This window comes from Perca flavescens, chromosome 4 (genome assembly GCF_004354835.1).
Source record: "Perca flavescens isolate YP-PL-M2 chromosome 4, PFLA_1.0, whole genome shotgun sequence".
Classification (NCBI taxonomy): domain Eukaryota; kingdom Metazoa; phylum Chordata; class Actinopteri; order Perciformes; family Percidae; genus Perca; species Perca flavescens.
The window spans coordinates 29,009,938-29,027,602 of NC_041334.1; the positions used below are offsets into that span (position 1 = coordinate 29,009,938).

Here is a 17,665-nt window from a genome sequence, read left to right on the forward strand (position 1 = left end):
GAGTGACAGACATCTAGTATGATTTACTACAGTACAGGTACACTATAAGTATCCTCAAGAGCATAAATCTATCTGGAGTCAGATTTAGCTAGTACTAAGGACTGAATGGTGTGGGCAAACATAAGCTTTAATTTAGAGATGGTTATAATTCTGTCATCATTCTGCCACTTGCGCATCAAACAGTGATTGTAATGACCTATTCAGACTTAAAACAACAGTAGCTTCTGTCTGTTGTCTCATCTACCCCTTATAATGATGGATTAATTATATATTTATATTTACCAATGATTCACCTAAATAGTTTCTCTTTATATGGTACTGCTGATGGCATCTACATCACATCCGTTTCCAGCAAAACAGAAAACGCAGAAAATTGATGTCATGTACTACAAATGAAATAAATGTCAGACTGACATGTGATGTGCATTCTTATAGAAAACAATTTTTTTTTTTTTAAATGTCTCATGATATATTGTCTATAGTAATGTATTAATTGAACTTTTTGTTTTTGTTAAAGATGGAAAAGAAAATCCCAATACTCAACACTATCGAATCACAATACAAATCGAATCAGCACCTATGTATTGTGAAAGAATCCAATTGAGACAAAAGTATATTGTTGCAACCCTATTAGGAAGTAACCATCCATCCATCCATCTTCGTCCGCTTATCCGGTGTCGGGTCGCGGGGGGAGCAGCTCCAGCAGGGGACCCCAAACTTCCCTTTCCCGAGCAACATTAACCAGCTCCGACTGGGGGATCCCGAGGTTCCCCAGGCCAGGTTGGAGATATAATCCCTCCACCTAGTCCTGGGTCTTCCCCGAGGCCTCCTCCCAGCTGGACGTGCCTGGAACACCTCCCTAGGGAGGCGCCCAGGGGGCATCCTTACCAGATGCCCGAACCACCTCAACTGGCTCCTTTCGACGCAAAGGAGCAGCGGCTCTACTCCGAGCTCCTCACGGATGACTGAGCTTCTCACCCTATCTCTAAGGGAGACGCCAGCCACCCTCCTGAGGAAACCCATTTCGGCCGCTTGTACCCTGGATCTCGTTCTTTCGGTCATGACCCAGCCTTCATGACCATAGGTGAGGGTAGGAACGAAAACTGACCGGTAGATCGAGAGCTTTGCCTTCTGGCTCAGCTCTCTTTTCGTCACAACGGTGCGATAGATTGAATGCAATACCGCACCCGCTGCGCCGATTCTCCGACCAATCTATTAGGAAGTAACATGAATTTTTATATGAATATTTAATATATTTAATTTTTATACATTTTTATATGAATAGATTTTTACATTTTCCTGTGTGGAGTTTAAGATTATATCCAAAATGTCTTATCCCTCAATAGGAGAAAAAGCTAAAAATCTAGATTAAAAACACCTTTATCAAGCACTATGTTAGCCTTTGGTGGCTAAATGAACACTTTCTTGCATGTTACATTCCTACATAGTGATTTAGCCTCTAAAGCAAACACGAATATGTACAGACTCTTATAACCTGCAGTTTTGTTTTGTAGGAATATCAATGTTGTGAAAGTGAAAATAACCTGAATGTTTGAGTTTACCTAAAGCAGTTGGCACTCAGCCCCTCTCAGCTTATCAGCAACCAGCAGCCCGATTCCATTTTAAAAATGAACTTCAGCGTTGCTGCTTTTTAACTAACAAATTAAACACTGACATTGATATTAAAGTATAAAGCTCCAAGAACTTTTATAAAAGTAGGCATTTTTTAATTCATTTTAAGTTAAGGCAATCCAATACAAAGCATTTCACAACCCACCATATGACAATAATCATGTACAATTTTAAAAACCCATTTAAAGGAAAGTAGGGAGTCATGCGAATCAGAAAACTGAAGAGATATAAACAGAAATAGTGGGATTAGACAAAAAACAATAATAAAAAAATGCGCTAACTGTAACATGCTAATTTTGCTACGGTTTATAACCACTGGTGAGACAAATGTTTGGAGAGCCGGGCACAAGAGATAGGAAATAGCAAACAGTCCACAGAGCTTACTGCCGTGTTTGGCACTGACATGCATGTAATCTGTTTGGGCTGGTTCCTATTATACAGATGACGGCACTCTTTGATGCCACCCCAAGAAAACATGCAGTCGATCCATCACACTTATACATTTTAGGGTGTTATGAGGTCACCTTAGTGACTTAGACTACAGGAGCGATGGCTTGTCATACAAACTCCAAAAATAAATACATTTCTTCAATACAGCAATATTCCTAAAAACATATCCATCATGTACAATGAGCACTCCTCGCAAGGATAAAGTGCTGTTGGGATCTATATGCAAACCAGCTGTTCATACACTTTACATTCTAATAGCAGTCCACTCCACTGTTAACGGTTTCCCCTCTTTGAACACACAAAGATTCACAAGCACACAGCTATTTGCCATTTTGAACACCCTCAAATAATTTCATCTTATCCACCCAAGAGCCATACTTATCCACCTGAGCTGATTTTTAATACAGGACTAAATGAGATGCAGTGACTGCCTTTCACTTTGTTAAGGCCTTTAGTTTGCTACATTAGACATTTGAATAGAACCTTAGATTAATTCTGCCTCTGCCTCATTTTGTCAGTTTAAAAGGAAAGGACACCTTTTACAGTCTATTGTTTTTTAGCATTGTTTTTGTGTTTGTTTACTCTTCACACCAATGAGGGCCACATGAAGGTTAAGTAGCAAACAAAACTGAGTGAAACTGGAACAATCATACTAAGAAGAACAGCTGCGGGGAAAAGAGTGACAAAGATGGAAAAAGTTGAAGTAAGATTTAGAATTAGTTTGTGTCTATGTAATGCTAAAATAAAAGAAGACACAAACAAGGTACAGCTATGCTAGCAGTTCTGTGAGGCTGCACTTGCTTTGAGCTGAATGTTAACATCAACATGCTGTGTCAGCGCTGGAGTGTTGTCTGGCTGCACGAGTAAACATTCTGGTATAGGGGGAAAAAAATCATTTGTATATCTTTTAAACCAATCACAATCGTTTTGAGCAGCGCTAAGCCCAGGATGCAGCAATGGCGCTGCTGTTTAGCGGGTAATGTTAATCATGTTAACCATCTTACTTTAGTGCGTTAGCATTCTAACAGTTGAAATTTTGACTTGATAATGACTCTACAGGAAAAGTCAGGGGATGATGTCTGAACCCAAATTTCATGAAAATCGATCTAGTAGTTGTGGAGACATTTCAGTCTGGACCAAAGTGGTGGAATGTCTGACATTGGCATCCCCACAGGCTCACTGCTATCGTGGCAAACAATTCAAACTTAGTAAAAGAAGAAACTGCAAGCCATGGAAATAACCTTTTTATGCAACATGTGTATGTCTGCCTTCAATTTTAGCCTTCTTTTGTCTACTGCATTTTTTATTTTTATGGTGTCTTGTTCCTTAAGTACAAAGCCTAAAGTAGAAAGGCATTATGTGCCTAGTTGACTAGCATTATACACAGTGCCTAGTCACTATACACGATGAGAGGGAAAAAAAAACACTGGAAAAAAACTGTCACTGCAATTTGAGCATAAATACTAATTGATTTGTCAGATTACAGGCATGATGGCAGAAGATTTGAGTGTTACATTGTATTCTGTACTTTTATCAAAAAATCTCCTCCTTGTGGATGTTATGGCCTAGTCCTACTTATGAACCCTGTGTGCCTACTGATTATATTACTTAATTTTCTTAAATTTTACAGGATGATCTCTGCATTATTGTAGGCGACACATGCTGTCAGGGCTTGTTGTTGCATCAATGTGCAAGGATGCATCTCAAATATCAAGCTTTGTTACTGATGCGTTAAAATTGGATTTGCTACTTGAAAGCCAGTTTGTTTTTGTTTCTTAACACTAACCTGACATTAGAGATGGCAGGAGGCTACAGAAAGCCAATCCAAGATTGGCACAAAAGGATCCCTCATTACCCTGTGGTATAGACAGATTGTTAATGTGTTTACACATGAAAGAATTACTTATGCACTGATTATAATGAACATAAATCCTAAAGCCCTGTAGACCACTTGTGAACTGTCTCCCACCAGAGACTTGAAATACACTGCTGCAAGGACCAGGCTGTATGAAAAGTAAATCTCCAGTGAGGAACACTGGCTGTGATAGTACCGACTTACAGTGTGAAGTCTGTGACCACGGAGGTTATGTGGCTGCTGATGCGTGGCTGCTGGGGGCTTACAGATTTCCACTGACATGGGAGCCTCTGTGTTGCAGAGGTGGTGTGTTTGGTTTCGTATCAGGGCCGGGTTAACTTTCTACTGGGCCCTGGTGCAAAACTTAGATGTGGCCCCAATTAATCACTATGTCCCTTTGGTTCCCCCAAATCCTTTTGCAACATAAACCAACCTGTATTCCTGCATTGGTGTTCTACCTTTCCCCCTTGTTGCTGTGTTTCAGTTAGTGATATTTTGATAAAGTACACATTTGTTTTATTAATATGTACAGTAGCATATACGCATCAATGTATGCATCAACCAAAAAGTTATAAAAAAAGTTAAAGTTATAGATTTTTATAAGTGGCATCAACCTTCAATCAATAATTAGTCAAATTACAACAAAGTAATGTGGAGAAGGTGCCCGCCAGGGCTGCAATTAACGATTATTTTCATAGTCAGTTAATCTGTTGATTTTGTTTCTTGATTAATCGATTAGTTGTTTGGTCTTTAAAATGTCAGAAAATGGTGAAAACTGTGGATCAGTGTTTCCCAAAAGCCCAAGATGACGTCCTCAAATGTCTTGTTTTGTCCACAACTCAAAGATATTCAGTTTACTGTCACAGAGGAGAGAAGAAACTAGAAAGTATTCACATTTAAGAAGCTGGAATCAAGGAAATTACTCAAACCAACTAATCAATTATCAAAATAGTTGGCGATTAATTTAAGAGTTGACAACTAATTGATTAATCAATGAATCTTGGCAGCTCTAGTGCCCGCTATAAATAGTATTTTTTACATGTTTTGGTTTATTTTGTGTCCCCTATTTATTTTTCCTGTGTCACGGTCTGTCTTTTACTTATTGTATTTTGTATTTACTGTAGGGTATATTGCAAAAGCAATACACTTTTTGTGGAAGAAACTGAGGTTATAATTAATGGGTTAATATTCCTCTTGTGCAAAATCTTCCTCATGGGAATTTATTCATTCTTAATGAGAACCTTAAACAAGTCATATTTTTTGATAAATTGCAGCTACAGTACAAAGTGACTCAAAATGATTATATATGGTATAATTAACCTGGTAGCATCATCATTATCTTGTCCTTGGTACAGAGACAGGCTGTGCTTTTTATCTGCAATCCCTTGAAAATAATTGATGACCACTTCAAAACTAATCGACTATCAAATGTCCATGCCACTCTGAATAACACTGGAGAATAAATATACTGGGATATGGGGGAAGTCACTTCTCATACAACATGCTCTTATAAACATTTACCTAATAAAGAAGAGATGAGGTGACACCTCATGGTATGAAAAGCCTGATTAATGTTTGTAACGTCATAAACTGTAAACTACATACAGTACCTGTAGTTTTTCCTTCATCATAACCGATGCATTAGCAGATATGGAGATAATTCCCCAATATAAAAACAAATTCCAGAAGGAAAAAGGTGCCTAAAAAATATCACTGCATTAGGCCACACCAATGACTAACAAGCAAGGCTTAGGTCAAAGTTCACATGTCCTGATACGATTAGAGAAACGACCACAGACAGGCACAAGTTTTAACCACAACATGACCTTTTTGAACCAACCTGCTGTCAAATTAGACGTAAAACAGTCGATGCCTCAGTGTGGGATTAAAAGGCTTTCACCAACGAGTTCTGGACAGTTTGAGCCTCTCTTTAAGGAAAATCATCCAAAAATAATTAAAAATAATTAATAAATCACAGCAAAACAAACCCCAAAAAATGCGGCTCCAATAGTCACTAGGAAAAATACGGCACTAAATTCAACACCCATTTCCTGGTGCCTCGGCTCCTGTTTGTACCAAAAAACAGGAGGAAGAGAGTTCCCACTGGACTCTGAGTGGCTGCTGCATGCTGTCAGTCCTCAGTGAAAAGCCAAGAGGAGGGCCTCAGATCAGTGTGTGGTGGTGTGTGTGTCCAGGCGGTGTGTAGGGAGGTGGTGCTGGGTTGGGTTTGATCCCCCGGCTCTTCATGTAAGAGATGAACTGGTCGGGGATCTCCGCTAGCACATCTTTAGCGAGCCGAGCCATGCTTAACACATGGTTGCCTGTCCGGTCCATATAATCTCTGAAGGGAACAAACTGAGTAGGAAGAGAAGAAGGTGTCAAAACTTGACAACATATGGTTTCCTCTGTCTAGCATAATTCCATCTAGGGATTTTGTTGAAGTGATTCATCAAAAGCTCTAAATAATTTTTGACAATGTACTCAAGAAGGTTTTGTGAGCAGGGTGATATGCTGAATGGAGAAATCCAGAGGGCTCATGTTTAAGCCCCTATGTTAGTCAACAGTTGCCAGATCCTGCAAGCTTTAGTATGCTGATCCGTCACTAATCCTGCACTCACGCCCAAGTGAAAAGAGATGTTTTTCTACTGGGGTTTGACAAAATGACTTTGGATTTTTCTGTCTTTTGTATTATTTGAAATAGCACATCAGGGTTTCCCCAGGAAACTATTAAGCAGAGGTGGTAAACCACCCGAACCACAACATCTCTCTTTAAAGAGCCCATATTATGCTCATTTTCAGGTTCATAATTGTATTTTGAGACTGTAACAGAATAGGTTTACATGGTTTAATTTTCAAAAAACACCATATTTTTGTTGTACTGCACATTGCTGCAGCTCCTCTTTTCACCCTGTGTGTTCAGGTCTCTGTTTTAGCTACAGAGTGAGACATCTCACTTCTGTACCATCTTTGTTGCGAGTTGCACATGCACAGTAGCTAGGTAAGGATCACATCAGCTAGCTAGCTGTTTCTCTAACTTCAGTCAGTACAAGGCAGGATAAGCCGGGAGACTTCTTCTAAACGAGGGCACAGTTCCAACTTTGCGCGGAACACCTGCAGAACAGGGACATGTAAGTAGTTCTTTTGTAGATTATGGTGAACTTGTGTGTGTTGTAGCAGTGTTTTACCATTGAGAACGATGGGGCAAACCGCTAGCATGCTAGCGCTAGCCCCCTCGTTTCGGCTAGTGACGTAGAAAGCCCTGCAGATTTTGAACAGCTCTGAAGGCAGGTTATATACAGAAACCCGTATCTCACTCAAAACAGCATGGATGTTTAGTTTTTTCCAAGTTTGCATGTGGAAGCACCAGAGACACAAAATAACACCCCAAATCTTTTCATAATATGGGCACTTTAAAACTTTGGGAAACCCTGCACATTGTCCGTTGCCCACTAGTCAGATACTTAACTCTTTAGTTTTGACACTACGGGAACAGAAAGATGATGAGTCTGAAGTCTAAAGTTCTGTGAATAAGACGCCTATGGTTTTCTATAGTGACACATAATGTCAATTTTTTAACGTGCTTGTCTCCATGGGAATGCACAGGAAGCACACACAGATGTCCTAATCTGTTAGAGTTGTCAGTGCCAACAGATGGTGTTTTGTCAGAAACATTTTAATGTATCAGCACAACTGAGGAAACAGCATGAATTTCAAATGCATATGTCAAAATATGACCCATATACTGTAAATCACGACAAACACCATTGCCTATAAATAATATCTGTATATCTGAGTTATTCCTGAAATTGTGTGAACTTGTTTTTCCAGTGCCTGGTCACCTGAACAATGTCTCTCTCTGCCAGTTTCCCCCGGGACGAGATTCTGATGTCATCACCATCCAGCTCCACCATAGCTGAAAGATCACACACACACACACACACACACACACACACACACACACACACACACACACACATACACACACACACACACACACACGGTTGGTACTCTGCTGATGCACAGGTTTAGTTATCATACATCATATTAATAACATATTTTTGCTTTAGCATTGGTAAAGGATAGAGGATGTTGAGCTGTAATCTGACTTTATTGCAGGTTTAATTAACAAATAAATCAATTTATTATAGTCTCTGTGCAATTCAGGATTACCTAAGTACTGCAAACACAGCAATTAACCTCAGCCATGTCTTCTACAGTTATGCATGCATCCACCCACCCATTCCCTTCTCTACTGACTCAAATGAGTTTGTACAGTAATTTTCTCTCTGGTGTTCCTTTCTGAACTGGTGCTCGAGAGGTTAGCGCTGGCTGTAACAGTAATAGCCTGTGAGTTGTATGAAATTAAAAAGTCAATTATTGGCCCATGTCTAAATCTGTTTAACTGACTTGATTATGTAGGCAAGATAAAATAAAAAAGGTCAGAATATGAGGTTTTCTTTACTATGATACATTGTATGTGTCTGCCATAACAACATTGCCAGAATATATAATCATTACGTTAATGCAGTCAAAAACACTAAAGTCACTGTACCGTCAAACTCAGCCTGACCCACTCCAACTATGATGATGGACATGGGAAGCTTGGCACCCTGCAGAGGAATCAAAAAAGAACAAGTGAATTTTCTTTTATTTTTCTTAACAAACATGTACTGTATATCAGACATTATAGCTGTTAACAGTGCTCACCCACAACGGTTACAACCACACTAATGTTCAGTATCACCCTTTAACTATAGGATTAACCTTTAAAGTAAGACAAGGCCTCCAGAGAGAGAAAAAAGGCAAGTTAGTGTCAGGAAGTCAGAGAAAGACAGCAAAACTGGGAAATGTTTCAACAGAAACTTGTTTTTGACTCTGCTTTCCTTATTCCAGATGTTTTATGTCCCCGAATCCAATTTCCTGTCGTATGAATGATCCCCGGGACTTATCTTTGGATGACACACAATGTATTTGCCCACTGAATGCTGGTTATCAGGCTTGGGAGTGGAGATTAAACTTGCTGACAACACTAACAGCGTCCCCCGAGATAATGGGACAACTGGTCAGTAGTATCAGTACTGAAGCTGTTTTCATAGCATAAAAAAAAAAAAAGAAATCAAATTTATCCACAGAATATTTGGTAGCTTGGATTGCTTGTAAATGCTGACCTGCAAAAAGATTTGTGTTTTGATATTAAACACTCTTAAGAAGCTGGTTGAGGCTGAACGGTGACATTTGTTCACCGGGAGGAAAAAAAGTGTTGGCAGACACCTTGATAAGGTCTTATATAGTCTTGCATTGCCAGACCTATCTCCACAGCACTGTGTCAGCACTGCAGCATGGTCTGGCTACATCATCTATCTATTCTGAGATAGGGGGTAAAAAAACACTGTGGCTTGTTTGTATTTCTTTAAACCAATCACAACCGCCCTGATCCGCGCTAAGCCCCGATAGCGGATATTGCGAGAGGGGAGGAACATCAGGCGCCGGATGTCGGGCTTTTGCTCAGCAATGTACAGTACATGCGTTTTGACAGACTAGGTCTTACATGGCAAGCAGGTGTGGCATATTGGCATTTGTGAGCTGGGAGAGGAGGGAGAAGGAGGAGGTGCCAACTTCAATCAGTAAAGCGACCATCCTCAGTCATCCGCCCAGCCACTCCCAAGCCACACCTCAGGTCAGATAGCATAACTGCTGTTAGTCTTTCTTCTGTGGAGGTTTACCGTCTCCAAACAAAGGCACAATCTGGATTGAGAATCAGTCAACCGCAAAATATACCAACATTTACGAAAAACACATACACTAGGGCAGGGAAATGAACCATGTTCACCATCTTAGTTTTATCATGTTAGCATGCTAACATTTGCTAATTAGCACTAAACATAAAATATAGCCAAGACTAAAGGGAATGTCATTATTTTTTTTGCAAGTATTAGATAATAAAACAATTGGACAAACTGAAATTACAGAGGGTCACCAAAGTTAATACAATGTACTCTGAGAGGGACAAAAATACCACATTTCATTGAAAGCCATCCAATATTTGTCTAGACATTTCACACAAAAGTGGCGCTGGAGGAAAATGCAGGAGATCACCAAAGTCTAGGGTACATCATCTTGGAACCATGAATTTCTAATCTCTGGTGCCAACACATCTAGCAGCTGTTGATGTTTCAACATATTATAACCAGCACAAGTAACCCATATGCTTACACACTGTATGTTGTGGTAATTTCTTTTCCCTTCAAGCAACCAAAACAGATTCTTTCAGAAAGATCTTTATGAATAAAATCTAAAGGCTTTGATCATCTGACTTTTATTCAATGCAACTAAAGTGATTTTCTTTACACTCTGCTTGAGTCACAGTCAGTGTTGGGGAAGTTACTTTTAAAAAGTAGTGTTTGCTCGTTACTCGTTACTTCTTTAAAAACTAATCTGTTACTTTACTTAGTTACCCCCTATGGAAAGTAACTTTTTACTTTACTCGTTACTTTTATGTTACTTATAAAAGCTGGCGTCTCTGGCCGAGACTAAAGTTAATTATACAAAAACTGTCTTTGACCATAAAGGCAAGGCAAGGCAGCTTTATTTGTATAGCACATTTCAGCAACAGGGCAATTCAAAGTGCTTTACATAAAAACGATTAAAATATAAGAATAAAAGTTACAGTGCAGTATAAGAAATTAAACATTAAAGAGCAGTTAAAAACAGTTAAAAATATAAAAGCAGATACAATACGAGATTTTATGGTGCTAGTATGGGACTATACATGTAATCCACCCGCAATCCTTGCTGTTCCCAGAACGGACCGGTCCCACCGGTCTTACTTTTTAATTTCTCTTTATATGCTTATATAGATTTTCATACAATTTCAACATTGCAACTTCAGTATAAGAAATTAACAATTATTTAAAGAAAGGCAACATCAAAAAGAAATGTCTTCAGCCTTAATTTAAAAGAACTGAGAGTTGTTGGCAATAAAGCCAGTCTATGGTTTATCAGTGAAGTGTCTGAACTACACTGCAGACTGGATTCTCTACTCACAGAGTGACGGCTGATAGATTATGAACGAGTCCAGCGCGGATTGAATGCACATTGGCGTTACACGGTGTTAGTGTGTAGCTGAGCGCGCAGCTGAGAAGGCAGTGTCGCTGTCAAATCTGTCCCTGTGAAAAGTAGCGTTGCGCCGAATTGAAAAAGGATATACGTTTCGTTACCAAATTTTCAGTAGTAGCGCGTTACACTACTTTTTCATCAAAAAACATGCACTAGGTTGTCCAGTCAGTGCCCTGCCCTTGATCAAGGCACTGGCTCAGATCTTGGTACCCGGGCGCTGTGATTGGCTGCCCACTACTCCCTTGAGGGATGGGTTAAATGCAGAGAATGAATTTTGCTACATGTATGTGTATGTGACAATAAAGTACCTTTACCTTTACCTTTTTTACGTTACTCAACACTGGTCACAGCAACTGCATTGCACTCTAAAAGGCTATGTTGTTGTCTGTTGTAATTTCCAGAAAGATGGCAGCACAAATGCTCAATACAAAAGCCTATATTATGTGTAATGAGTTTTTTCTGCAGTCACATATTTTGACAAAGCAGTTATAACAAGTCCAGTTTTATCTCTGGCACAAGACAAATGTACGTGGGTACGAGCAGTTTCACTCGACGCCGTCTCAGCTGCAGCACATCAGCGCGATTATCAGTGTTCAACACAACTCCTGTCAGTGCCTGTCCTCCCACGCACACACAAACACTCATACTAGATATATTCGCACACATCAAATGCCACCAAAAATAACCTGGCAATCCACCATGCCCTACTTTTGCCATTCTTCTGTCACTTTGACTGCCAGCGGAGATCCAGTTGAGACAACAAAACAGCATCAATCAACACTCATTACTTCAACATCTCACTCTGCATGTGCTGCTTGAATCCAAATGTCATGCATGTGCATGCTTTGATGGGTGTGTGTTCTTGCATAATTTATGTGGACATGTATACATGAACAGGTTTATGGATATATGTTTGGAGAGGTGCAGTCAGCACAAGGTCTCCTGAGTCACTGTACCATCCCCAATTGGCATTAGTATAGGTTCAGTTTCTTTTCTTTCTGCACTGCTTCAATTATTTTACTTTAATAACTTTAATCTTGAATAAGTTTAATTATATTTGTGCACTTAGAGAGCACATACCTCTGCCAAGACAGTATCGTTTAGTTTTAAATTTGATATTATTAATAACAGAAAATGTTAGATATCCTGCTAATTAACAGGACAAAAAAAACAATCTTGTTGGAGGCTACAACCTTCATTAAACAGTAATTGCCAATTAAGGCGATGTAGTCACACATGTCCAGGGGGCCGTGCATTAATGAAGCTTATAACCGTGTGTGTGTGTGTGTGTGTGTGCGTGTGTGTGTGTGTGTGTGTGCAACAACATCTGTCTTTTTGCACAATAACGTGAAGCTATCAAATGCATTTAAAAAAACTAACTTTTACAGCGTTCTCGTTTTTAAAACAAGTCTGCTAGGAACGTTAAGAGACAGTCGAAGATTACATTAGCTTAATTAGCTAGCTGACTACAACTGATAAAATCTACTTTTGTCCACCACTATCACTGTAAACTGCATATTTGCTCTGCGAGAATGGAAAGCTTGATGGACCTAGCAACATTAACGGAGTAGGCAGGGCTTAGCAATTATTGTACGATATGCTTAAGTTTACGACCTTCAGGAAAGTGAAAATGTTGAATCAGGACAGGGTGACGAAATAGGTGAGAACTATTACCACTGGAATTTGGATCCTGCCGGAATCCTTTTGGAGCAAACTTAGTAGTTTATACAGAGCAATGGCCTGTGTAGCCTCTATTCATGGAGAGGTGTGTAGCTACAGTACTTGTTTCTGTTCTTGTTTCTTGGTTTCGAATCACCAGGTATCCAGTTACCACCTACACAAAAAGTCCTGCATCCAATACAAAGTGAATGGAGTTAAAATGGCTGTGAAGTACTTTCAGTGGGCCCCGGCACTGATAAAGAGAAGAAGCACAAAACACTGACTGCTGCCTTTAAAATTATTTCACAACAGAGAGTTTTGTTATAGACAGAATGTGGTGACAAGAGTAAGGAGAGAGCAGATGAAAAGATTTACATCTTTGAGATGGAGAGAGAGACAACACAAGTCTTTGAATTTGTGAGCGAGGGCTCCACAGAGAGAGAAGGAGGCAGCAGAGGGACCCGAGCTGTGAGCAGAGGAGGGGGAAGCTGAGTGATTGACTGGATGGATTTCTGTGGTATAACCAATTCTGTTGTGCCTGATAAACCTCCTTATTGTTTCACCACATGGGTCTATATTACCCCTATTTTCTACCGGGTGCGTTTGCGCTGCGTTCTGGAGGCGCCGCTAAAGATGCGCGGCAGATTTATTTTCATGCGAGCTGCGGGGCGTTCAAACATGAAGTGGAGCCAGGCATGATGTGAAACAGCGAGAGCATCCAGTCAATTTACCAAAAGACACCCCCAAATATTGTTTATGTCTCCTCTACAACACCACGGACGACAAGAGATTCATCTTGGAGGTGGAAAAACATAATACAACACCACACATCCCTTTTTATAAGGACAACACCAGAAAGGAGAAGGCATGGAGTTTAATTGCAGGAATGTTTAGAGTGGAAGGTCGATACTAGCTTAATAAACACGTGATTGTTCTTTCAAGCACTTGTAGAGACAATGAAATCTGTGAGTCGGGCAGGCAAGATGCTCCGCTTCTGAGACACTCCCGGTGTGATATGAATAAAACCGTGGCGCAGCCGGAACGCACCACAGACGTGCCCAGTGGAAAATCTGGGTTAGGCCATTCCCCCCCTCTTATCCATACTCCCACCGCTACTGAAATGTAATTTCCTTTACAGCGCTGCTCGGCTAGGCAGTAAATTGCCGTCAGACTATAGCGGTACTAATAGTAATTTACTAAATCAAAGCTATTTGTTTTTTATACATCCATTTAATGGCACATGTCCGTGTTAGCAGTTTTATTTCAGACCGCAGCAGAAAGCTCTGTGCTTGAGCTTCAGAATGCTCGGAGAAATGTACGTTAGCTTGGGTGGACGCTAACGCACTACTTGATCAATAAAAGAGCTAACTTAAGCTACTGACAAGTTATTTGATTCAGAAAATGCCAACACTTTTTAGAAGAAGTTGAACTCGTAATGCTACTGCCCAACACTGCTTGCAATACAAGTTGGATTTAGTGCCGTGACGCTGCCGGCACAGGTTGCTAATGTAAGCTACTTTTTAATTTCCCAGAAGGTGACATAGTGACAAACAAAACAAAAAATTCAACCTGGTTTAGCCTCATACACTGGACCGGACCGGTGAAATCGGCCCAACTCTAGTCTATATCTATCTAATGAAGCGAGACGCCTCGGTATGTGTGTCTAAATGTGAAATTGTCTCTGTAGGCCACTCGCTCCGTTTCTGATGGTTGATTAACGCAGATATTTGCTCACTGGCTCTCATAACGGGCCGGGTAGCACTACTGTCAGATTACTCCACATTTTAATTGTGATATTTTATGATTAAGTTCTGAATCTGCCACGTTCTCTCTCAGGTAAACATAGTAGTACAATGTCTTCCTTTGATGAAGAAGTAGCCTAAGTGTTCTTATTATTAAGTGGTTTGGGGTCCTTCTGTAAGTCATTTTGGGTTACAATTTGGTTTTGGAGAATTCTACAACCAGCAATACCACAGGCCTAGCAATCGCAAGGGGGGACAAGTGATACATGTCCACACATTGACCGAAACACACACAAACACATGCGTGCACAAATGTAAACCCATTCCAGATGTACTCAACATACAGAGAGTATAGCACATTCAGGCTTCATCTCACTTCCTACTGCTTTTTCTTGAAGGAATCTTCCAGCATGAATAAATATGAGAAAAGACTTAATATAACCTCAGCAGTGTGTCCTCCCCCTCGCCCAGGATCCGTGGAGAGTTAAAGGAAAAGCAGTGGAAGCATCAGTAGACAGAGTGGAGGCAGTGAGATAGAGCAGCAGGCAAGATCTTAAAAGGAAGGTGTGGCTGTTCTAATGTTTTGACTAACAGTCGCAAATTCCCTTTAAATCCAGTCTGCTGGGTGTTCTGTGCCTGTGGTGGGCTGAGGAGGAGGAAGGGGGGAGAAAAGAGGAAGAAGAAAGAAGCCAGCCAACTACTATTTAAAGCTGGGAGGAAAAAAAAGGTTTTGGTGAAAGCTCAGAGGAATAAAGCACAATGATGTGTTTTTTTTTAATTTACAGAAGCAGGTACATCTTTTTCAGTGCTGTATTTCCTTTAGGACAGTAGAGGATTAATTCCAAGCAAGAACAAAAACATAACCTGGGTGTTGGGCTACTTTGGTATAGTTGTCAGGTAAATCATTAGTGTATATATTGATCTTGCAATTACAGAAAATAATTGTCAGTTATATGAATCCATTATGACAATTAGGGCGGCACATTATATTGTTTTTTTTATCGTTTGATATCAACTGGCGCAATATACACATTGCGAAAGGCTGCGACATATCGCAAAAGACACTGAGTGCACTTAAGTATCTGTTTATTTATCACAAGTAATATCGTTATTGCGATATTCTATCGCATATTGCATATTCATGCTGGGCTAATGCCCTAATATGTTGTTTTAAAGGAATAGTAGGACATTTGGGGAAATACACATTTGTTTTCTTGCAGATAATTGCATGAAAAGACATGCCACTCATGTTTGTACAGTAAATATGACGCCACAGACAGCAGTGGGTTAGGTTAGCTTAGGAAGCAGCTAGCCTGTCTCTGTCCGAAGATTAGTAATTAACATCTTTCATCTCATTTAATCCGTACAAGGGTAAAAACCACAAGTTGTGGTTTTATGGGGAGGATTATCTGTTAGACTCTTAGAAGATAGATCTCTTGGCTGGTGGCAGTAACTTTCTAAAATAGTTTTTAATTTTTTTACATCCATCTATCCATCCATCTATCTATCACAAAACACAATTCCAGTAAAATGTAATAATGGTGTTGTCGTCACCATGATGTTGCCAGGCAACCGTCAGAGATTTTGTTACCTTTTTGTTTCCGCCTGTTTCAGTGTTTATGCAAGGCTGTTGGCTGTTGCTTCATATTTCTCCTACAAATATGAGCGTGGTATCAATCTTCTCATCTAACTCTTGGCAAATGAGTGTATTTCCCAAAAGGTAAAATCATTTTCCACTTCAGGTGCTTACTTCTAGTTTATTCCAGATGAGACTTGACATATCCAGCCTTATATAGTCCCCCCCACCACCACCACCCAAATTCTTACGTTAACAATGGCCTCTTTGGTCTGGGCCATGTCGGAAATGACGCCGTCTGTGATGATGAGGAGCACAAAGTACTGAGAGCCGTCCTGCACTGCTGCTGAATACCTACACACACACACACATATACACACACACACACACACACACACACACACACACACACACACACACACACACACACACACACACACACACACACACACACACACACACATACATGCACACAAACAGAGACAGACAGACAGACAGAGATGCAGACAGTGATGAGCTGTATGATCTCATTAATGCAAGAGCAAATCTAACTTAAGGATTTATTGATGGATTAAAATTGGATCTAAACCTTGATGTAGAAAATAAATCTAAAAAAAACCATGTCTTATCAGGCAAATTCAAATTCAATAAAAAAATGTCTTTTGTTTTTGCTGTACTTCAGGTAACACTCACTAAAATGCCTCACAAATACACATTCACATTCAATCAGCCCAAACAATCAAGTTTAACACACAGCTGGTTTACAATGCTTGATTCACAGATTAACACTTTTTGTTAAAAATGTCTTCCTACTTGTTCATCTATTCAAATGCTAAATACCAACACTGGTTCTGGTTTCTCAAAGCTATGGCTCCCTGCCACAGTTTAAAAACAATTTTTGTCAGAGTGCCATTTTTAATTACGGATAATGGGGGTAATCAGATGGGGAATTGTCCAGATATGGCTCAACAAATGAAATGGTGAGGGAATTGGTGAGAGGTGGAAGTGGGTGTCGGGGGCACAACAATCCACTCCGATTATGTCACAGTTTGCATAGTTTTTTTGTTTTATGATATATGATATGTCAGTATATCTATTCCATCAGCTAAATCTGCTACTCTTTTGATAGCTGTCAGTCAATCTAAATTCACATTCATACATGTTACATCCTGTTTGTGGTGTCTGGCAGGACATATGTTATCAGTGTACTGGGTCAGAAAAGCAGTGACACAGGAAATCAAAGCCACCTGAGGCCAGCAGTCAAAAATGTTGATGTGTTATTTTGGATAACTGGAATCTTATAGAAGATCATAATATTGATGATCTGTTCGCTAACATTGTGGCACAAAAAACTGAATTCTTCTGAATTGTTAAACAATTGAAGAAGAAGAAATGATAAACAGATCAATGATATAATTGTCAGTAGGTTTGTTGGAAAAGCATTGGACAATGTGTCCTGCTCTCTGCAGATACAAAACACTTTTAAAATATATGTGAGAAAACCTGTGCAGGTTTCACTGTATTGCCAATATGTTTATAGTATTTGAATGGAAAAATGAATAAGTCGAAACTATCACAATATAAAATTCAAACTTGCATTTTGAATTTGCGTGTTCCTGCCTAAAGACCAATTTA

The 17,665-nt window shown here is 39.8% G+C and overlaps 1 protein-coding gene across 1 annotated transcript in view; it reads right to left on the reverse strand.

The window, feature by feature from the left end:
• Positions 1–5,222: 5,222 nt before the first annotated feature.
• cpne5b (copine Vb) overlaps positions 5,223–17,665 on the reverse strand; it is a 136,358-nt gene continuing 123,915 nt past the window's right edge. The window contains exons 17-20 of the mRNA XM_028576783.1: positions 16,282–16,384; positions 8,490–8,547; positions 7,777–7,850; positions 5,223–6,292 (exon numbers count right to left, since the gene is read on the reverse strand). Of these exons, the coding sequence (XP_028432584.1) occupies positions 6,101–6,292; positions 7,777–7,850; positions 8,490–8,547; positions 16,282–16,384 (427 nt within the window). The 3' untranslated portion in view covers positions 5,223–6,100. The remainder of the gene's footprint in view (positions 6,293–7,776; positions 7,851–8,489; positions 8,548–16,281; positions 16,385–17,665) is intronic.